General features: G+C 36.7%; 2 protein-coding genes across 12 annotated transcripts in view; one reads left to right on the top strand and one right to left on the bottom strand.

The window, feature by feature from the left end:
* Positions 1-23,211, top strand: part of CASK (calcium/calmodulin dependent serine protein kinase) — a 185,411-nt gene that overhangs the window by 95,231 nt on the left and 66,969 nt on the right. For 10 of the 11 annotated variants that reach the window (XM_077781673.1, XM_077781677.1, XM_031507871.2 and 7 more), the window contains exons 6-9: positions 7,079-7,181; positions 17,077-17,252; positions 19,344-19,466; positions 21,813-21,896. In XM_077781673.1, coding sequence (XP_077637799.1) covers positions 7,079-7,181; positions 17,077-17,252; positions 19,344-19,466; positions 21,813-21,896 — 486 coding nt within the window. Of the gene's footprint in view, positions 1-7,078; positions 7,182-12,095; positions 12,209-17,076; positions 17,253-19,343; positions 19,467-21,812; positions 21,897-23,211 lie in introns of those variants that run through there. The other variant, XM_077781678.1, reaches the window with a different exon arrangement.
* GPR34 (G protein-coupled receptor 34) lies at positions 1,126-5,458 on the bottom strand. Its single transcript, XM_021552539.3, has 2 exons — positions 5,345-5,458; positions 1,126-3,598 (listed from the first exon to the last, which is right to left on the bottom strand). The coding sequence occupies exon 2, from the start codon at positions 3,574-3,576 to the stop codon at positions 2,431-2,433; it is 1,146 nt and encodes a 381-aa protein (XP_021408214.2). The 5' UTR covers positions 3,577-3,598; positions 5,345-5,458; the 3' UTR covers positions 1,126-2,430.

The following is a 23,211-nucleotide window of genomic DNA, read 5'->3' as shown; positions in this document are numbered from 1 at the left end:
GCACATCACAGTGTGACTTTCAGCATATCTCCCAAGATGTTTCTGGACTGTTTTGTTCTTCAGTAATATTTTCTTGTAAGGCCTGGTGTTTACCCCCAAATTTAGGAGAATTGGTTGCAGAAAAAAAATACATAAGTATTAAATATTTTTTTTCAAAAGAGTAAGTATACCTGCTTTTGTTTCTTGGTCAGTAGTAGCTGCTTCCTACATGACAGTGCTGTCTAGTTTCAGATCCCTTTCTGAGCCTGTTGATACATCTGGCCTTCAAGATTCTGAAGCACTGATTTATACAGCTGTAGAAATCCAGGAGTATTTTCTGATAGCTTTCTTTGGTTGACTGCTGCTCCCTTAATGCTACACTTTTTCAAGATTATGTGGTCATTCCTGTTCCCCTCTTCTATGCCATGCTACTCTTAGAGATTTTCTTACAGACCTGTTCCCTTTCAGATTTTCATTTCTGAGCTGGAGAGTTGATTAATTTAATGCAGTTTGGATTTTCAGTACCAAAATCCTGTATTACTACTTGATCTTCTGAAGAGATCTGAGTCTGTTTTGGCAATACTGCTGTGTCCATGAATTACAAACCTTGTAAATGAAAATTCTGGTCTAACCATTCAGAATAATTTTAGAAATCACATTTTGTTCAAGCTCCTGTTGTTCATGTCTATCCTCTCCTGATTGCCCAGCCCACACCCTCACCCCAGCCTGCTGTTCAGTATCATCAACCCACTGCTCACAGAATAAGCATGGAAAAGAAAGAATGATGAGATAACATATATATCTTGTGAAATTATGGTTTATCAACTCTACTAGATGTACCAGAATGGATGTAATGATGTAGAATTACAGTATTGCATAATAAAATTGTACTGGACAAATACAAAACCAAGAGAAGCATTAATATAATAGGATGGCAAAATGATAGATAAAAGATCATGAAATGCAATTACTGTGAGAATCAGAAGTTATTGTACAAACACCTCAGTTGTATGCTGAAATGTTTAAGAAAAAGTCAGTTACCATCACATCTTTATGAAATTACACATTTGTGGAAATCTTTCTTTTGAAGATAAGGAAACCTCCTAATTTTTAATTTAAAAAAAAAAAAAGGAAAACAAAACAGACTGGCTAGTCATTGTAATTTATTTGACATGTTTATATCCAGTTCCATTCAAATCTGAATGATGTAAATTCACATAAAAATTAATCTAAGTTTATAGCTAGCTGAGGTGAAACCTTATGTTTACTTTGTTGAAGCAGAGTATTATATCTTCTTAAAATATTATATGAAATTAGCAAAAATCCACAGATTTTGCAGAGCTTGATGTCTGGCCTCTATTTCTTTCACCTTTCTGGTCTGTTATGCCAGACATTTAATTTGTTCATTGTTGTGCTGCTTTAGTCATCTTTGTGCCAGACATTCCCACCTTCAGCTCTCTGGTTTTTGAGAAATGTTACAGTTTGGAATTTGTTTGTGCCTAAATACATAAAGCTGTTTAGTATCTGAGAATGTAGCTGTAGTATGAAACATTGCTATTACATTGCTGTTCATATGGCATCAGCAATTGCCAGGGAGGAAGCATGCAACTGGCATGTGTGGCTTTGGAAATCTAGGAGTAGACCAATACCTGAGCCTGGCTGATCTTTTTGCTCCATTCTGTGAGTTGATGTTCCTTGCTGAACTGTTTGTGCAGTCATGAAATTTGTCACATTGAAGGAAATCTTAGGAAATACCCACCTCATCTCTCCTTCATTTATTTCGAGTTTTCTGAAAGCATTGCTTGCTTTTCCTCAAGTGTTTGACCTTGACACTCATTAAAATGTTGGAAATACAAGGGTCCTAGTAGGATTTTAATTTTGCTGCTTAATACAACTAAGACTGTCTTCTGTACTTAAAACTGAATTGATAACTGTTATATTCTTCACCTAATTTTTAAGACTCATATTGCTAAATTCGAAAATATTTTCTTTAAAAATACATTTATAAATGTAATAAAAATACTGATCTCTTAGAAACCTGTGAAAACGGAGAAAACCATAAAATACATAAGATCTGTAATGGTCTCTAGATCTTTCAAATAGGACAGGATTTACTTTTTGCAAAAGGAATCTATTATTTACATACACAAGCAACTAATATTAATGTGTATATACAAGTTTACAGGTTCAAACCCCTTTGTGAAAATCTCCCTAAAGGGTTAGTGTTCTAGTTTAGTCCAACACAAAATGTCTGAGAACTTCCTAATTTATGTTCTTAGATAAACAAGAGCAAAAAAATTCTTCTGAAAAGTAACTTCTCATTTTCACAAACAGAAGTAAGACTTCTCATTTTTCTTAACAGGAGGAAAGAGGCAGGATTAGTAGCTGTAGAGTAGAGGATTTTTTGATCTGAAATTGGTGACCCAGAGTGACAGAGATCCATTTAAACATTCAAATCATAGACTTCTTCCTTGAGTAGCTGGAGTGAGGAGTGGTGGTAGATAATCGCTCTGGAGTGTATTGGCCAAGCTTTATGTCTGAAGTGCTCTCCAGGTTTAGGCTTGACTCTCCATGAAGTTTTCTGCAAATCAGTTGGAATACAGTTTTACGGACACTTCTGGACATTAGGAAATACATAACTGGGTCTAGGCAGCTGTTAAATGATGAAAATACGAGCATCACCTCATTGCACGTGTGAATGATCTCCATCCAATAACAGGATGGGGTTTGTAACTGTGATGTGATGTAGACAACCCGGAATATGTGATAAGGCACAAAACAGACTGTGAAAATTATGAGAACAATGAAGGAATTTCTTGCTGTCTTGGTGTATTTTCCCGCATTGGGAAAATTTGCCCTTTTCCTCGAAATTTTCAGAAGGTTCTTGGCAATTTTAACATACGAAAGTATCAAAAGGAAAAAAACTATCCAGAAAATCAGTACAGTGATATAATTTAAAATTGCTTCTGTCTTCTCTGCATTCTGTTTGGTTCGGTAATGGAAGCACTTGGTGGAGTTGCTGTCCTTAGTCTTAAAGAAAGATGGTGCAACTACCACTATAAATCCTGTCAGCGCAATCGCCCACACCGTGCAACAGATCTGCACACTCCGGGTAGTGCTTAACATCTTTGGACGCTTCACAGACTTAGTGATTTTTATATAACGATCCAGACTAATTAATCCCAACAGTACTATGCTAATGTACATGTTCATGTAAAACAGAGTTCCCACAACCTTGCAAAAAATCCGCCCAAACATCCAGCGGTTGGTGGCATGGTAGAGTATCCGAAAGGGAAGACAGAAGATGAGCAGGAGGTCTGCAACAGCTACGTTTAGCAAGTAAACTTGGATAGAATTCCTCTTCTGATTAATGCCCAGGAAAGCAAACAGGGCTATGATATTTCCAACCAATCCAACTACAAAAATAATAGAGTAAAAAACTATCAAAGCAAGTGACAGTGAGTTGTTGTCATCCAAGGAACAGCTGGCATCATTGTGACTTTCTGAGGCATCTATGGTCAGGTTGGTTTGGTTACTCCAGAATTCTTCCTTGTGTGGACCAATGGTTGATAAATCAGCTGAAGTTGCAGCCATCATTTGCAAAGGGGTTTTAGCTGTTCTGCAAAAAGACAAAGAGATTTTAAGAATTAACTCTCCATTCAAGTGTCTGTTTGCTTTATAGCCTAACAGTCTAATGTGGTATAAACATAAAAGGCAGTAGCTAAAAGGAATAAATGCACCAAGTATTGCTGTAGCTGAACAGAAAGAGTTTCAGCCAGATATCATAAAATAATATAAGTCTACGTAATCTGCAGGCAAGAAAGAACAGATAGTGTAGAGTATTCATAGATAAATATTTCTGTAATTACAGCGTTATTACTGTTTTGTGTTGTTTTAAAAGTCAACTATTACATTTTGCTGCAAACTTAAGAATTTTCTTTATCTATAAGAATAAATAATTTTTTAAAGTTCACTTCTTAGGACCAGAATTTCTAGCACAGAAAAAATTTTAATAGTACAGTAAGCATAACTAAGTATTCTCAGTGTTGACACAAAGTACATAGAACTATATTAAAGGACGTCTAAACTCATCTGTGTTAATTTTAAATAATTCAGATCTCTCACATGCCACTCAATGGCTCTCAATTACAAAAGCACTCATCAATTAATAATATTTACTTGGCTATGTACTGTATTATAAGTAACTCTGTGAGACAGTATTATTGCAGTAGCTTGTTTTTAATAATCTGTACCTTCACATAAATGTGGTTTTTCCTTTTCTTGGCTGTTCACAAATCAGTAGTACACAATCTACTATTAGCTGGAAATCACAATAATGCAGTAACAGGCTGTTTTCAAACCTTTCTTGTTTTCATGGTTTTCTTTGCATTCATGAAATAGTTTTTAATTTCACTAAGCTCATTGCTGACCAGGAAGGTACAATGTGAAAGATAAAATCAGCCTTGACCAGTGAAGGAAAACCAGAAGTGTGTGGTTTGGAGAGCAGTCACGTGAAGGCAGTGATGTTTATTGCTGATAACTAATGATAAAACTTCAGTCTTCAACTTGTTTGTCATAGCAAGAAGAAATGCCATTAAAAAGTTTATTTAGTATATTTTTGTTTTACAGAGGAAAGAGGTTTTTTCCCATAATCTCACAGAATGTTCAGAAGTGGTTTTGACACTCTGAATTTAGTTGTTACGGAAAAAAAACAAACAAAAAACCACTGCTGTATATGTAATCTTAAAATAACTTTTATGCTAGGTCTGTGTCTAGGCCATGCAATTTTCATTCTAGGTCTTAAAAAATACAAATTTATATTTAATTCTGTGGTGCAGCCGCAGCACTGAAAATGACAACACTTTAGGCAAAATTCTTAAGAAGAGCTAACGTACTTACAGAATCTGAATTCTTGAGAGGAGAGTCTAAAACATTTTAACATCCTGTGTTGTTTTACCCTACAATTACATTAAACTGGTAGGGTATGTTAGCAGTTTCAAAACCAGCTGTTCTCATACTTGCCACATGATATTGCAGGGCAAGTAATTTCAAGAGATTGATTTCAAACTGCAGTGTTTTTAAATACATGTTGAAACTCATCTACTGCAAAGACTTCATGTTTAGGTTGCTTTTCTATGAAATTGTTTCATATGGAGACTTGCATAAGGAAGTTTAGATCGATGAGAGAGAAACTTGGGTTACACTGCAAAGGGATCGGGAACAAAACTTCTTGCTGTCATAAGTTGTGTCACCTCTAAGCAAGCAGATGTGCTTAAATCCAGGTATACTTAGCAAAGGATTTGGAGGTCAGCAACATCTCTGCAATTAAGAAAACTACAGCTGAAGTATAAAAGAAGTCACTTACCATTTAGGTGTTAAGAAGTTCTGCTGGTTCTCAAATCCACTGGTAAAGACAGGGAGGAGAAACGTGCAGGTCCTTTTATTAGAAAGCTGCAGCAGCAGCTTCTCTCTGAAAGCAGTGAGCTCCAGCTGACTCGTGCAATTGGCAACAGGGGGAAGTTTTAACTGATGTTGCAACTGGTTTGCATTGTTTTTTTAAAGGCATTTTTAACTGGCCATACCCAGGTCATTTGGGCTCTGCTGAGAGGTTCTGAAATATTTTTTTTCTCAATTTTGCACTGGATTGGAGATTTGAAGTGTTTTTCTCAAATGCTTTGTTTCTGGTAGGCAGTGCCAGTGGTTTTTTGGGTGATAGTGATGTTGGTACAGTTTATCATCTCTTTAATGCTTCCTGGAATTAGTGTCACTTTTTTCCAGTAGAGGGTAAAGATAAATCAGCACCGCCGTGGAATGGGACATTTTGTAAATGTTTATATAGTTCTCCCATCTACCTTTCTCCTTGCCTGGGATTAGAACTGTTCTTCTTTCTCACTCCAAATGACAGTGATGAGAGGATGTGAAAGTGCCTTAAGTGTGCATCTTAGCCATTTCAGTAAGGCAGAAGTGAAATACAATATGCAGCAATAATACCACCTGGTAATACTCTTCCAAGTGAGCCATAGGAATTGAAAATTACATTTATGAATTAGAAACTTAAGAGTAGATTCTAGAAGACCTGATATGACAAGGTCTAAATTTAATGAAGATCTCAAGAACATTGTTTTGAAGATATTTGTTCTCATATAATTTAAACTTTTACAAAAAGACATGGGTGGCTAGAGATGGTGACTTTACAAGTAGTCACTTTGAACTTCTGGTAGCTCCTGTGTAATCTTTTGAGTTCTTAGTTTTGCAATTTAAGCAGTAATGTATTCTCAGGAAGTAGTATACAAATTTGAGGTTCTTCATTTTAAATAATATGGTGTTGAAAAGAGAGGCTTTGAGCAAATGCAGGAAGTTCTAAATTAAATGCAGTTGTTTGGGTACGTGTATTTAATACCAAATTGTGTTCTAATAGATTTTGTCCGTGTGTTGCTTTCTCCTACAGCAGTCACTACCCATCTGAATTATTGTATAATACTATTTCATTTTTACTCGTGACACCTCACTCTTATTTGTGGAAAATGAAGTGTATAGATGGCTATGGCTGGAATCCAGTTTAGACACCTCTAAACCTCACTGGATATGAGAATATCCCTCACTGGAATGTCCCAGGGTGTTGCTTTTATTTCCTGCACTTGAGAAGTGCAGAGTGAATTCTGTGATTAAGGCTCAAAAGAGAGTTTTATGTTCTCTGTGGGAAGGATAAGACCCCACAAAACATATAATAAGCAGGATATTTCAGCTGGGGAATTGAAACAGTGTAAGGGTTAATAGGGTGAAAGACAAAAAGGAAAAGTGATACCAGGTAAGAAATTATAGATGAGAGTTTTTTATCTCCATTTTATCATGATTTCACTTTGTTTTCCTTAGTAGTTCTGGTAGGTTCTGAAGGGATTTTGTTATGCCTGGGGCAGTAGATGGGAAGCCAATGTAGAAAGAGGAGTCCATGCCAGAAAAGGAGATAACTGAAATTAAGAAATTATTTTTAAAAAAACAAAATCTAACCTCTGCTTACAGATTTATGAAAGTAAGTTCTAAAATACAGATTGTTTTTCTCAAGCAATGTAATAATTCATCTGGATTTTTGTCTTTTCAGCCACACTGTGTACTGCTTGCCTCAAAAGAGAATTCAGCCCCAGTAAAGCTTGGTGGCTTTGGGGTAGCAATTCAGTTAGGAGAGTCTGGGCTAGTTGCTGGAGGTAAGAAATTTTCCTTCTAAGTTATTTAATACTGTGCATGTTGTACTGCAGAGTTCTGTTCTTCTGACACAGCCTGGCCTGCAAAACAAGAGCTCAAAAATAATCTTTCACTAAAGACACAGTTAACATGGTAAATGCACACAGCCAAGCAAAACTGGCAGTGGACTGCAACCTGCATTCACACATTGAGCATTAAATCCCTTTAAATGTTACTTGACAGGAACTCATGCTGGTTGGGTCAAAATAAAACTGGAAAAACCCAAAGAATTTTCCACTTTAATACGAGCTTTGGCTTAATTCTGCCATGCTTGGTAAAGCAAAGAAAATAAAAATGCAGTCATTGAAGCACTTGAGTAAGGACTTAGTGCAGCATTGTCACTGCTCCCCTGTTTGATAAGCAATTCCTGTCGGAATCCTGTGCTATTTAATAGCAAAATCTTACTGGTTTTCACATGTGATTCTTTTCTGTGTTTTGAAATTTCATTGTAATTATTGCATAAGACATCAATATCTTGATACGTATATATATTTTTTGACTGTGTTTTGTTTTCTGTGGATTTTATTTCCTCTAGCTGCCTTCCATATTGTTCCAGACAATAGGGTTATGCTTTAATCAGCCTGCACAGATGAAGACCCAATCAATTTTCTGATGCTTTCATTGCCAGAGTAGGAGATCACAACAAAACATTTTGTTAGTTTTAATATTTTTTTCTTCAGAATTAGTGACTTTCTTCAGTACCATGCATCTTCAAAATCTCAGATTTCCTAATTTAATAACTTAATGTTCTGTGTCGATTTGAGTTTTGTACGTTTTTTAAAATAAAAAGCAAATAAAATATAAACATATCAACAGCTTCCCTTTCCTTACAGATACTGCTGATACCATGAAAATATCCAAGTATCTTGTTAAATAGGGGCATCTTTTCCAAGAAAATACCCATTCAGTTAATCTGTAGTAAAAGTCATTGCTTTCTTTACTTTTCTTGTGTTACTCAAATTATCTATACCTTAGTCACGGCTTTTTTTTAGTGGTAGTTTCTACACTTTTGTTTATAATGATCTCATTTTTGTTATTTATGTTCTGCTGAGCAACTTTACCCGCTTCTTCTGTTTCAGCCACTCTTCTGGAGGTAGTCAGATGCAGTGTACTTTCAGACTACCAATTGTCTAGCAAGAAACATTCAAGTTCAACTTTGGAAAAAAAAAAAAAAAATACTGCATTTTTCCCAAATTTTGCCATGGCCTTCCTTTTGTGTTACTGTTCCCAGTGCTGTGATCCCACTCACTGTTCCTGTGCTCAGCCTTCAGCAGTGATCAGTGCTGGGGATTCTCTTTGTAGATCTTACAGAAGATCTCAAACCTCATCACTGTGATACTTGTCAGTATCTTTTGCTTATTCCATCTCAACTTCTGCCATATTGGTCTGGCTTCACACACTTTTTTCCCCCTTTTTCTCAACTGGCATCTCCAGTTTGCAGCCTTTTCATTGGCACTTGTTGCTTTCAGCTTCAAATTCCACTCATTTTCAGGGATACCCAATGTAATTCCACTTCATTGATATACTGTGGAAAGTCTCCTTAACAGATTCCTCTCTTCTCATCTTCCATTCCAGTCTTTTAACCCCAAACTGGGCTTTAAAGCTATGTTATCTGGCACTTCTTTTTTCTGCCAAAACCCTACCTGAAGGCAAATTACTAGAAGTTCCCTACACAGAACTGACAAGGTCTTACACATTCAGTTTTACAGTATAACACGTGTTATATGAAAGCTGGCTGTTTGAACTGGACTGTAAGTTTCTTATAAATCAGTGTTTATCTACACATTTGTTTAAAGGTGTTATTCCTATGAATAAGTTCTGTCATGATAGTAACAATAATTTACAGGCACTTCTTATTTCTCAATTGTTTCATAACAAAAAAGTAGAAACTCTCCAAATAGAGAAGTTGGAGCAGCATCATAACCAACTTGTTCACTTTCACATTGCTTTTCTAATTTTTAGTGGAAAACATTGATTCTCTTGACATAGTCAATTCTTTCCCTTTTAGCATGGCATCATTTCCCTTTTAGCATGGCAGTTTGGTGGTTAGTACATAAAAAAAGACATTCTCTATTAAATAAAATCTATCTATTATCAAGTTAATTTTACTGACCTGAAGTTCCCTGTGCTTTGTTTGTGCTGTTTTTCCTACTTCTGTACACCTGTGCCTTGCAATCCCAGATTCTGTGTAGCCCCAGAAGACAAACTAAAAGGGAATTTTCTTCCTCAGTGTGTTTGAAGCCAGCCTTCAAGCTTAGAGCTTTTGCTTTGCTCAGGACTGTAACATTTTTTGACTTGACAAAGGCATCTTTATCAGAGTGTGCATAAATTGCTGAGGAAGGATTTTTGTAGTGAAGTTAAATTAAACCCCAGGTATTAAAATGTTCTGAAGTAGGTTCGAAGACAGACTTGTGAAGTTCAGAAGGATTGTAACTACAAGGTTCTTTCTTTTAAGCAGGTAAATGGCTGTTTTACAGAAGTGTAAGAGAGATCATGAGAACAAGCTGTGACATCATACTAGATGTCATTGATGAAAATGTGTATGGAGGAGATTTTAGGAGTGACTGTATTTTATCAGCTAACAACTCAGTTGACATTATTTTTAAGAAATTTCAATTATTAGTTATTATTTACTTAATGTAAGTAAAATAAAGTACAAAAAAAAAAAAATACATAGCTATAACTCATTTCTTCATAAGGCCAGAGGGGAAAGTGTAAGGAAATATTCTTTGTTCCACTCCATTTGGCTGTAAGCTGCAATAAGTGGCTAAGAATCATGTGTTATCATCTGAGCTAGAGGAAGTAGGTTTCATGAGCTACCAATCTCTGAAGGTCTCTTTTTGCTTCAGTTCTCATGATCAGAAGTGGAAAATTGTGCTACAGGTTTCACTTGAAGCCTTGAAATAGGAACTTTATAAAGGAACTCTGGCAGTATTCACAGGAGTTAGAGATCATCATCATTTATAAGTGAATTCCTTTAAGGAACAGAGCAGTTCCATAAGACAGTAACAGTCTGTGTTGCATTGTTATGATGCAGCTGGAGTAGTAGAACCTCTGGGAAGTCAGTGATTTAACAGACTAATCTCACATTATAATTTGTCTCCTTTCTTGAAGAGTTTTTCTTGCAGACCATAGTATGAATTGTCACCGTATTTTCTTAAATGTGACATCAGATTTATCTGGTGTCAAATATCTTAGGTGCTACATCCTGCGAGTTTTAGCTAATATATGGTATAAAAGTCTGAAGGAACAAAAAGCATTGAGTTCACAATTGATATTTCCTTCACTTAATCTACTTAATTTCTCCTGGTTTCAACTAGTGCAAAGACAACTGTATAGACCTAAGTATGATGAGGTTCTTTATCTGGGGAGAGTTAACTGCCTTTCACATTTTATCTTCAGCAGCAAAATGTCACAGATACCATAATGCTAATCCAGTCCAGTATTAATTTTCATATATTATTAGTTATACGCCCTAGGCTGCCTCAGAATCCTGTAGTATCCTAATGTAAATTATCATCTTATTAGAAGACATCTTATGTGTTCTTAGTAGCAGTACAGCACATAAATACTAAATGCTTTTAGTTCCTTGTGAACTGTGTTTTCAGACTTAGTACAAAAACAGCAAAGGAAGGCATTGCCATAAATTTCCCTCTAATTAAGACTGTAATATGGGGGGAAGAGGGGCAGAATTTTTTAGAGTTCCTTACTTTTTGTTTTGTTCTCATCAATGTAAAAATGATCATAGAATGGTTGGGTTGAAAAGGGACCTTTAAAGCTCATCCAGTCCAATCCCCTGCTAGGAGCAGAACATCTTCCACTAGATGAGGTTGCTCAGAGCAACCTGATCTTGAATGTCTCCAGGGGTGGAGCATCTGTCCCCTCTCTGGGCAACATCTCCAGTGCATCCCCAAACTGAATCTTGGTGGTTTTATAAATGCCAGGTTAGAAAACATTTTTTGTTTTAATGTTGGAGGACATTTTTAGACTACACAGATGCTTTTTCCTTTTCATCAACAGTGTCTGATTGGTATTTCAAAGCTTTCATTTGTTTTCCAAAGAGAAATAAAATTTTGTAAGCTGAGATCCTACACTACTATTCTTCTTTCTCTTACAGGGTAGTGTTTTCACTTCTTTTTTTTCCTGAAAAATAAAAAAATGTGAGTCTCTTCACAGCTTTGCCTTTAAGGGACTTCATTTTATTTAAAAGATACAGCTGTGGTTTACTGTCTCACAGAAATTCCACTTCACATCTGGGCTGATTTGAGAGTGTTTATAGGAGGCTAATGTGTTGAGAAATCATTTAGGTTTACTTCCTCCATCATAGTTTTATGGCAGAAAAGGCCATTGAATTAATTAAAGTTTGTCTCGTTAACATGTGAGCTTTGCTTTGTTTGTTTTCTGGACACTCACATCCAGTGGTCCAGTTGTCTGCTGATGTATCTTTTAAACACATTTTCTTCAGACAATCTTCTGTGCTGAAGCTAAATTGCCCCTTTTTCTGCCCCTTTTTTTACTTTTTTTTTTTTTTTTTAATCTACTCATCTTCTCTGTAGACCTGCTTTAAACATCTCTATTGTCTGGAGTAATGTGGAAAGGAATTAATAGTAGTAAAGTACTGCCCTACCTGATCTGTTGTGTGTGATTCTTTGATTCCTTCCACATTATTCTGGACATCCCACTCTTTTAGAAACACCTTGATTTGTGATCATATTTCTTATTACACTATTGTGAGAGGTCAGATGGTGATGTTTATTAGTACCTCACATTTTTTTTTCCTAAAAATTATTTGTTCCAGTTGTTTCCTTATACATCGTTCAGATACTACTGCTGTTGAAAGACTCTCCTTCTGATATCTTGGTCATCAATCCCCTGCCTTAGGGATGACAAAATCTGATTGGGTCTCTGTATATACTCTTCTTCTTGTGGAAAGCATAGCCCTATTGTCTGGAATAATATGGAAAGAGTCATAAAAACTAAATTACCAAAGGTAAGTCAAAATTTATCTTTAGTGCTTGTAAATGATGTCAGATTGACAGCACCTGAAGACTGAAGCTCTCTGTTTATCCACAGGAAAAATCAGCAAAACTAGCAGCTTTATAAATTTACAGGCAGCCAACATGCCTTAAAAACTGGCTGGTAGGAAAGTTTACCTCTAGAAATAAGATATCCAGTGTAACCTGGATGTACCTGTCCAGGCACTGAGTGCTTCCTAACTCAGCAAACACTTTGATGTTGGCATTTACAGTGAAATGGATGGAGGCAGGTATCACTACATGCCACTGCTGAGTCTTTGTATAGTGATGATTTTCAGTTAATGCCACTCTAGAACAGAAAAGAAGAACCTAAGTGCACACAGACAGAAATCTGATTCCAATCTTCCATATGATTTCTTCTCATATATGGATACAACTAAAAATCCTCTCTGTGTGCATGCATGCAATCTGTATTAAGTTAAAATGTTGGTTTTTCGTGCACAGTCATTTGAATATATCCATGAGTGTGTTTATAATCTAAAGAATAAAAAGCCTGTGGAAGGCAGAAGTTATGTGTTTCAGAGAAAAGTGCCTTTGCTTATTGTTCTTTTTCAAACTGCCTCCAAAAAGGTGCAGACTTTCTCCCAGAATACCAAAGAAAATTCGAAAATTTATAAAAGATTTTATAACTGAGCTGTTGTGAAGAATTAAATTTTACACTGGACATATTTAGAAGGCAGATTTTCTACTAAATAATTTTCAGCAGAAGTGATATTGGATCTAAAGAGCAGTGAATATTCATGATTTTAGATAACTTTGCTGTCTATTGATTGTGTTTGTAGTTTTGACATAGGAAAATTTTCCACCTGTGTTCATGTGTGCACTTTGTTCATTTTCCTGAGCTAAGTTCAGTTCAAAGGTGCAGCTCAATAGTCCTTGTTCAGGTCAGTTTTTAGAATAAATTCAAAATCATCATTTGCTCCTTTGATGAATCCAGTGGAGTGGTCACAAGGGTAACAGCTTGCTCAGAAGCTACTATAGCCTTTTTAAGATCCCAATACATATGTACACATATATATGCATTTTTTTATTCTGTTTGACTGGACAGTTCAATCTCAACCAGTCACATTTCTGCCTCTTCTGGGTTTGCTTTTTCATGGACATAAAATTGTGATTTTCACCACCATAAATATCCACCTCATCTAAAGTATTGGGATCTTGTAATCAGCATTAACAAAACCAAATCTGTCTCTGTTTCCACTAATTATTAATCTAGCAGTAGTAAATGACAGGATTTCATTAACCTAGCCTAGTTTTCTTTTTCACTTATTTTGTATTTATGGAGTTCTCATTTTAAATTTAAAAGTATTGGGGTTTAGTAGCACTTGATTTTTCAGTTTGCTTTTAAGTACCATCCATTTTTCATCTGGCAGCAGCCTGGTGGGGACTTAAACAGCTGTGTAGTGTTTCCTTTTACTAAACCACTCTATTCCTTCTGCTCCATAACAAGCAGTTCATCAGAGTGGATTTTTACTGTGTCCTGGGTTTGGACCAGGCCAACAAAGATCAAGTTCTTCTTCCTGTGATGGAAGAAACACCTCCTGACTTCCAGGGGACCAGAAAGAAGTTGTGTGATGATCAGAGTGGGACTGGTTTTTGACCATCACTTGTCTGTTTGTAAGAGCACTTGAGCACTAAGTGAAGGTGCAGCCTCACATTCTGATGTCACCAGATGAAGCAAAATAAGAGCTTTGAAGTATCAAATAGATTTGGATAGTGGGAAGCAAAGACAAAAATTAAACCACCTCCTCTCCTCACCTTCCCAGGTTCAGCTTCACCCCCCTACTCCTAATGCACTACCCAGCCCCAGGTGGTTCAGGGAGGATGGGAATGGCAGTTCCCAAAATACTCACTTGCTGGGCAGGTTTTTTTCCCTTTCTTGCACACACTTTCCCTGCAACACCACTGTCCTGACTGCTGGGCTGAGCTGTGTCCTGCAGTGATCCCATTGGAACTGTCTGTGTCTGGCATGGGGCAGCTCCAGCCCCTCCTGACAGAGACCACCCCTGCAGTCCCAGCGCCAGCACCTTGACACCTAAATTCCTGCACTCCATCATGCTATTGGATTGCTTTTATAGCATGTGTTGCTGCTAAATGCACTATTTACACCAGGAGAAAATGTAATTGTTTGCATGGACACAAGATGTTCTGTAGGTTACCCTTCACCGAAATGCACAGCAGACTTAAGTGCCTTGACCAAAAAAACCCAAAGCCAAAACCCAAAACCTTTAAGTGTTCTTACAGCACACAGTCTTTTTTGTATCATGTTCACCTCTGCAATTTCTTACTGAAACCACAGAAAGTTCCTGAGCTGAGAGGGGTGTACATAATTGTTGAAAATACACATTAACTCAACTTAGATATAATTTGAAAGGTTCATTATTTCATTAGCTACTTTATTCAAACAACTGTACCTTAATGCCTCTTTTAAGTAGCTTGTTACCCCATGTGATATTTTGTCTTCTGGTGATTTCTCCTGTTTGTCTTTGGAGTAATCCCTCTTTTCAACACTTGTCAGATTTTATAACAGCTATTATAAAGTATGATGCGAAGGTAGAATTTTCACAGAATATACTATTTTCCATTTGTATTGATGAAAAATATTTAAGTTTGCTTTAGTACCACAAAAGATTTTTTTTTTTTTCAACGAGCAAGAAAGGTTACACCTAGTCCAAAATTGCAAATAGGTTCCTTTGCACCCAAGTCTCAGGAAGTTCTCACTCAGAACAAATAAGACTTGGGTAAGCCAGTCTGCTCTGTGGTCTCTGATGATCTCCTGAGTTAGAGGTTTCCAGTCTATGGTAGGTACACCACGAAGATCACGTGAGCAGTTTCAGGGATAGAAAAATGCTCTTTGAACAGGCAGGTGTTACTGCTTATGCACAGGCATAACCTGCTGCAGAGCTGGAAATGTTGATGCTTTTCCTGTCACCAATGATGGCATCCAAAGGGGGAAAAAAAGATGAAACTTTATATATATAAATCTTTAGTCAAATAAAAAAGGCAAAAAAAAAATCACAGCAAGTTATGCATACTGGATGAGTGTTTATGATTTCCCTTTTTTTTTGTCTTCCCTGCCACCAGGCATCTAAAAGAGAGAGAGTCATTTAAGGAGATCATTCTGTACCTCATATATGTTATCTTGGAGATTTGGCTTTGAGGTTTCTCAGGCTGAAATTATGCCATACATCTACAAAGTGTGTACATCCCACAAGAAGAATGAGTCATCTTTCCCCATGTGCATCTCTTTCTCTGTCCAGACTAAATATCCTTCCTCCTCCCTCCCCTGTGATACGAAGGATGATGCTGGACTTGTTGCATCTTGGTGGTTTATTCTTTTTTAGCTCAGGAAGGAGCTTCCCCTTTGCTGTCAGGTCAGCCTGGGCTACAGGGACTTTTTAAGATGCAGCCTAGCCTAGTGATGAGGTAACATCCCTTTGTCACAGACAGATCCCTAGCATTTGTTTGGCAGGGGAATTCCCTGATAAACTGGGGTTTAATAGAAAGCCATGTGAAGAAGTTTGACAATGGTGGTGTTTTTTCTGAAGAGTATGGTTGAAAAGCTGCTGGCTTTCTGACAATATTTTAATCCTTTCAGTGCAAAAAAGGATTAATTAAAATAACATGTCAGATCATATTCCTGGATTAGGTGGGATAACCAAAGGATGGTCTTTACTGAGGAAGCCACGTCCAAATGGTCCCCCAGGTGTTTGTTCTGAGTGCTGTGACTTAGCTGACTCCCATGCAGAGGGTGAGCAGGACTGGTTAATCAAGCAGGAGTCTCTTTACAAAGACAAGACTGAGTTAAATATGTGCCCTGCAAACACCTTGGATCCTCTGGGCTGCATTTTAGGCTCTCCTCACCAGCAGGTGCTGCAGGCCTGCAATGGAGCCTCTGAAATCCACTGTAGTAAGCAGCAATAATTTATGAAGGAGGTATTAGTGGTGAAAGTTTGCACACTGATGTTCTTTTTCTTCTGTTGGTACTTGGTGGAACCAGGGTAGTCCAAAGACTACAATGTTTATAAGTGTCAGTGAGAACCTGAGCATTCCAAGCTTAATTTTTGCAATGGAAACAAAATTCTTTACAATGGGAAACGTTTATAAGGAGAGGTAAAATGTTCATTGCTTTTATTTGGCTTAATGTGTTATATAGAAATTGAATGAAGTTATTCTAATCAGTTTTATCTGCTCAAAAGATCAGTTGGTACTAAATAAATGCTATTTTCATAGGAAAACATTAATTACACTCAATGAAAGCACTTTGTGAAACAAATTAGCATTATCTTTTCATCTCCAGTAAGATAATGCCCTCTTCAAATAAATGAATAACACAGTTGCTGGCATTTTGCATTTTTGCTGGCAGTTTCAGTAGACCAGCCAAGGTATGGGCAGAGCATCAGACTAAACCCTGCTCTTGCCAAGTAGATGCAGCTTTTTCAAGTTATCAGTGTGGCTAGACCTCTACAGTATCTTTGTATTTGCTCTCTAAATAATTCCTGTTTCAAAATGATGGGTTTACTTTTATATGGCAAGTTTGACTGAAGAATCCCAGTGCTCTTAAAATCATGTTCCACATTCTGCCAGGTTGGGTAGACTATTCCTCAATTTATAAAAGTAAAAATTAAGGAAAAGGGAAAATGCTGATTTATCTCACTACATATATATAAAAATATAAACTTAAGGTAAAAAGAATTGTGTTAAAAGCTTTAAACCATGAACAAAATGTATTAAAACTGGTTTTGTTTAATGCAGTGATATTCTTCATTTCCATGTTTGACACACATCACTTTGACTCAATTTTCTTTTTATTTCCATTTAGGACGTGTAGGAACACCTCACTTTATGGCTCCAGAAGTGGTAAAAAGAGAACCATATGGGAAGCCTGTAGATGTTTGGGGTTGTGGTGTGATCCTGTTTATCCTGCTAAGTGGTTGTTTGCCTTTTTATGGAACCAAGGAAAGATTATTTGAAGGCATTATTAAAGGCAAATACAAGGTAAATGACAGCATACATGAATCCTTTTCCTGTGAGATGAGCTCTGTTGGTAACATTTCTGAAAGTTGATGTTTGTATTTATTCTGATATGAATTTAAAGCTTAAGGATATCTGATGCACAGGAAGAGAGATGATTTTCTCCTCCCTGGTCTGTCTTGTGTTTTGTATCATTGTTAGGAATTAGAATATGGAAATATTTGCTCAGATGAAATAATAAATGGGTGTTACAACCAGCCCCTGGCTGTACATTGAGCCCAGCAGGAAGACAAGAGGTTTAGCTGTGAATTAGAACATACTGTATCCTCAGATTTATTAGACATTTAATATTTTTGCTCAACTAATAGAGTTGTCATAAGCATTCATCATCATCATCATACTGCCTCAATTTAAAACAAAATTCATGTTATTTTACAAATGCAGGCTGGCATTTTTCTTCTTAGTACAGTGTGCAGTCAAGTGCAGCTGATGATTCACAGGAGCCACTCACAACCAAGGGCAGGTCAGTGCACACAAGAGAAGCTGTCACAGCATCAGCCCGCAGACCATTGTGGAGACAAATTTAAAGCTGCAACTTCACTGTTTCTGTGGGTTTGCCTAAGATCAGCTTTGCTGTGCTTTGGAACCAAGGTCATACATGAGCTGTGCATTAGCAAATTGCAAATGGAAACTCCCAAAGCTGTCTGATAGTCTGATTTATTATATCACCTTAACAGCCTGCTAAAATGTGATAGACAACAGTGTTACTGTTCTTGGTCAGGAGCACATATTTCATTTCTTAAATTTTACAATCCTAGAAACAGCAGCGTTTCTTCATGGCACTAGTTTTGAGATTGCACAGACTGATACTTTATGGAAGATTTCACTTTAAGGAAGATTTCTTTATGGAATCTCTTAACAAGTTAACTTCTCTTTTTTAAAAAAAAAGTTACAACCAGTACATTGTGTCCCCTTAGTTCCTTTTCTGTTCCTGTTTCCACAGTAATTTGTCTGTTCAGTGAAAATCCTGTCAAATTTGCAATTCACTTCATTTCATTAGAGCTGAAAAATAAATTAAGTCACAGCTATAAGTGTGCATTTCATAGCCAGATAACATTGCTGAGTGCCCCAATTCATTTAGTCTTTACCATTTTTTATAAAGACCAATTTTAAATAAAATGGATCTCTTTAAATAACCAGATTGTAACATTGAAAAGAGTCTGGTCATAATTTTGAATTTGCATTTAGTACTTTGTAAAATTAGCTTTCTATCATCTAAATAAAACATAGCTTCTTCATAATTTTAAAAAATACTAGAAATACCTTAAAGATAAGGAATTTTCTTACTTTGGTATGATTTTATCAGGTGTCCATCATTTTGACTGGTTGGGCACAAACCTGTGTATATCCACAAAATGGAACTATATTCTAAATCATCCTTCACATTGTATCTCCTAAAGATAAAGTTCTGCTCTGAAAGTGTTACAATTGCTGGTATTGCCTTGTCCTTTTATGCTTTCCTGTGGAAAGGAAGGAAAAGGACATTTTCCTTTTCCTGGTGGAGAAACTTGACCTGTTGTGAAGTTGAAAGGAATTTATTGGGAAAAACCATTGTCCATAGCACCTTCAGCACCAGAGAAGTTCACAACAGGCATTCTCTTACTCCCTTCTTACCCAGAATCACTGGCATGAAATTTTGGGTTGAAACAGATAAATTCTCTTGCCACATATTCATTTCAGGGATAGATTTAATTTAATGTGCATTTATCATATGCATCATTAAACAGAGCTTAATTATTTTTTGCTTTGTCTAGTGAATGGTCAGTTTTATCTGAGCAGAATGTAGAGCAGGTAGAAATTAAACTGTGATTATACATAATACTAAGGACGTGTCAGGGTTTATGTTTTCAATTTTTGTGCCTTTTCCGTAGCACCTAGTGTTCCATTTTTACAAGTTATTAAAACCCTTAGAAATTTCCTTTTACGTTCATTACATGGAAATGTTTGCAAGCACCAACCACTGTTAAATCTCTGTAATTATTGCAGATAAACACTAGGTTCTTTTCTCCATTCTTATTACTACTAATTTAATTTTTCTTTCTTGCTCATAATCAGATGAATCCTAGGCAATGGAGCCATATTTCTGAAAGTGCCAAAGATCTGGTGCGCCGCATGCTTATGCTGGATCCAGCAGAGAGGATAACAGTGTATGAAGCACTGAATCACCCCTGGTTAAAGGTAGTATAAGCAGCTGTTTGCATGCTACTTTCCTATTTAAGGGAGAAAAACATGGATTTCTTTGTTTTTCTGAGCTTTTCAAAGTAGACATGAACTGTACAAAATGTGGGATAACGTGCTTTAAATGCTTTCTAGGATTAGAGCCTGAGATTTTGATAATTGCCAGGCTTAAACCCTTGCTTAAGAGCAAATTCAGTTGGACATCTTCAGCAGCACCAGAGTGCAGGGAGTAGGGCTGCACAGCATAAAGCTTAAAGAAGGTGTTCATGTGTCTTTCTGTGGCACTCAAACTCTAGAGAAGTAATTTCTGATCTCCTTTTTGCTCAGTCATATCTAAATTTGTTCAGTCATATCTAAACCTCTTTCCTGTTACTCATGTAGCCAAGCACTCTACTGCTGTAGGTTATGCTACTGAACTGTGCTGCTTCCTTACATTAGATTCTTGAAAATGTCCCACCAAAAGGGAAGGAAGTAGGGGAGTGTTGCTCCAGGGCCACTGTGACTGCATAAAATTATATGACATCTGGTAATCAAACTATTTTTCAGTGATGGCAGAATTACAGCACACTTTAAGCCAGTGGAAGAGTAGTTGCTGCACACTGAAGGTTTACAACAAGAGCAGGAGAAAATACACCTGTAGCTCCTCAGCAGTCCATCACTAGTATGTGCTGAACATTGGGGTTGGGGAATGATGGGTTGTGCTGCAGAATTAAAAGGTGAAAAGTGCTGGTTCAGAACACTGTATTTGCTTTGGCAGAAGCCAATTAATTAACTATTTTCTTAGTTATCCTTTGCTTTTCTATTGTGGGTGTCCTGGGTAGAAGAAGTCATAAAATCATTAACTTAAACAGGGCACCTATTTTGAAAGGGAGCTGATAGGTGTCTGCTGCTGGATTCTCTTTATGCTCTACATGAGACAAAGAGAAACCCACAAAGAACCACAAAGAAAGAACCTAGGAAGAACAGGATCATATGCTCTTCTCTCTCCAAGTAAAAATGGTGTAACCACCTGTGAATGGAGTCACTCTTCTGTTTCTCTGCTCTCTTCCTGCCTCTGACTCTCGTATTCCAAGCTGGAGAATTGCCTAACTTATCAGAAGAGGTCAGAAGTGTGTTCACCTCTCAGAAATGGCAGTGGTTAAGAATCTAGACAGCTCTTCTGTGTGTTGGGAAACTTCAGGTTCAAACCATTATACTCAAAAAGAGCCAAAGTTGTGTCTGTTGGTCTGGGATATATGTAGTGTATCAAATATCAAAGGGTATGGAAATGAACACGAATGCAATACAAACACAGGTGACCTGGTTTTACCTGCTTGTAATTGGACTTTTTTACTTTGAGAGCATACCTACTTTGAGATGCTAAAGCTTGGTTGAGGGTCATTTTGGCAGAAAACCTGTAATTTTTTATTGTTTGAGCAACTGAGCTAATTAGGTTTATTAAAAGGACAATTCTCTAATGTGCATGTGCAAACTCTGTCTATGCAGCTTTGCACTTTTGGTGTCTGTGGTCTCTTTCTGGTCATGTTGTTATTTGTTGGAAGTCACATGGTTTAGTTTATGACAGCTTTGTTTGCCAGGCATTCTACCAGTCATTCCTCTCATTTTTGCCTACAATAAACTGCCCTCTCTGCTGACTCAGAGCTTTCTAAACCATTTATAGACAGGAGTAAATACAGCATGAGACAGAGACATCTTTAGTGCCATAGAGGGACTGCTGTGGTTTCACTCTGATTCAGGAGAGGAATGTGATAAACACATTATATTAATGATTTTATATAGCTTCAGGGGGAAAAGGTAGATGGCTGCTGCAAGTTTTGTCCCTTCTGTTGCTGCAATTGTTCATTGGCACATTTTTCATCTGCACCTACAATGAAGAATTCTTTCTGTACCATCCCCTGGCTGGCATTGGGTTGGCACTTCCTGCCCTGTTGGACATGTACCCCACCTCCCAAACTCACCTGAAGTATCCAGCACCCTGTTAAAGAATGCTTGAGCATGTTCCTTCACTGAGGTTTGTGAATTCCAAAAACCAGAACTACTTTCTGCTTCAAAGTTCAGTGCTAGACACAGACTGACAGCACAACAGTAAAACAAAAGACTGGGGTCTTACTACAAGGTGGGAAACAATTACAAAAAGAAAATATCCTTGGGCCAGATTAGGAATTCTGTCCAAGTACTTTAATCCCTCTTAATTTCTGGAAGTTTTCCTTAAGTTGCAACAACTCCTCATTGTCCTTAGGATATTTATAAGCTGTTACTTTTCTTGTCTGGTTTCTTAGTGTCAAGAGGATATTAAAAGCTTGTATTTAATGTTCTTTTGGTTTGTTTTTTGTGGGGTTTTTCAAGGAGAGAGATCGCTATGCATACAAGATTCATCTTCCAGAAACAGTAGAACAGTTGAGAAAATTCAATGCAAGACGAAAACTAAAGGTAAACTGAATGTAGTGTTAAAACAATATAATTACACAGCTTGCATTTTGTGTGATACTTGATTCATTTAAAAAGTGCTAAGAGAAATCCCATGCTTTGAAGTCAGCAATAAAATAAAAAGTTACAGCAGGCCTTCACAGACGTTTATTGAAATAATGTCTTAGAAAGGCTGTTTGTCCTTTCTTTCTTTCTTAGTGCATAGCTTTCAAATTTCAGTGCAAATTGTCTGGTATCAACCAAGTGTATATGAGGTCTTACTCTTCAATAAATTCAGTAATTCTGTGTAGTATGAATTACTGGAGAGAATTGTGCAATCATTTATTATTATTGTGTTGTGTTTATAATAAAATGAACTAATAATAGTAATTTTTAATGTCTTTGTTAAAGAAGAGCAAATATGTATTCTTCACTTTGTCCTATTTATGTTTAACTACATACTAGTTTATTTCTTAGCTGTATTGAAAAGAATGTCAATATTTTAGCCCAAAACAACATGGTTTTCTTTCTGTTCTTGTCATGGAATGCTTAACAGAAACATTTCTGAATTCACTGAAAGGTTCAGAAAATTATGGCAGAAACATGGAGCATTACAGTTCATGGGCTGTTTTACAATTTCTAATAAAACTCAGAATCAGGTATTTACACTGAGCTGCTGCTTTGCAGAAGTTTCATGTTGCTGATGATGAAGATGCACAGCTGCCACAGTTCATGAGCAGCTCTTTCTCTTAGGTGGTTTGTATGCCCTGGTAACATTTCCATTAAAATGCTATCAGGTACATTTAGAATATTACCTGATTCCTGTTCTAGGTGCAATTTCAGATATTTCCTGGATTTCTTCCTGGGGAGGCCACATATTTAGTTTCTTGAGCTTTTGTACCTTCATTATTTTTTTGTGCCATTTTATCCAAAGCACTGTTCTGCAGTATGTTTCATGAAATTCATCCATACTTCAATAACTGTGCAACATTAAAACCTGAGTGGTTAAAGTGTCATTTACTTGAACAAGTAAATATATGTCAGAGGAGGTAACTATTTTTCTGGATTTATAAATTCCCCTGTAATGCTCATTGTGGAACTCTGTGATTCTGAATAATTGTGTTATTTTTATATTGATGCATTATGGGTGTTAAAGTATTCTAATGCTGACAGTGTCAAATTATGACAATTTCTAAAATAAAAACATAATGTTTTGCTTTAGAGAGTGAATTTTTATTCCTGTTAATCCACTCAGTCTAGGTAAGAGGAAAAGATAAAGAGGTCAGTTATTTGGTTTACATTGTACTACAATATGAATTTATGCCTCATAGTTATTTCA

Source organism: Lonchura striata, chromosome 2 (assembly GCF_046129695.1).
Source record: "Lonchura striata isolate bLonStr1 chromosome 2, bLonStr1.mat, whole genome shotgun sequence".
Lineage (NCBI taxonomy): Eukaryota > Metazoa > Chordata > Aves > Passeriformes > Estrildidae > Lonchura > Lonchura striata.
This window is presented reverse-complemented; position numbering and strand designations above follow the sequence as displayed.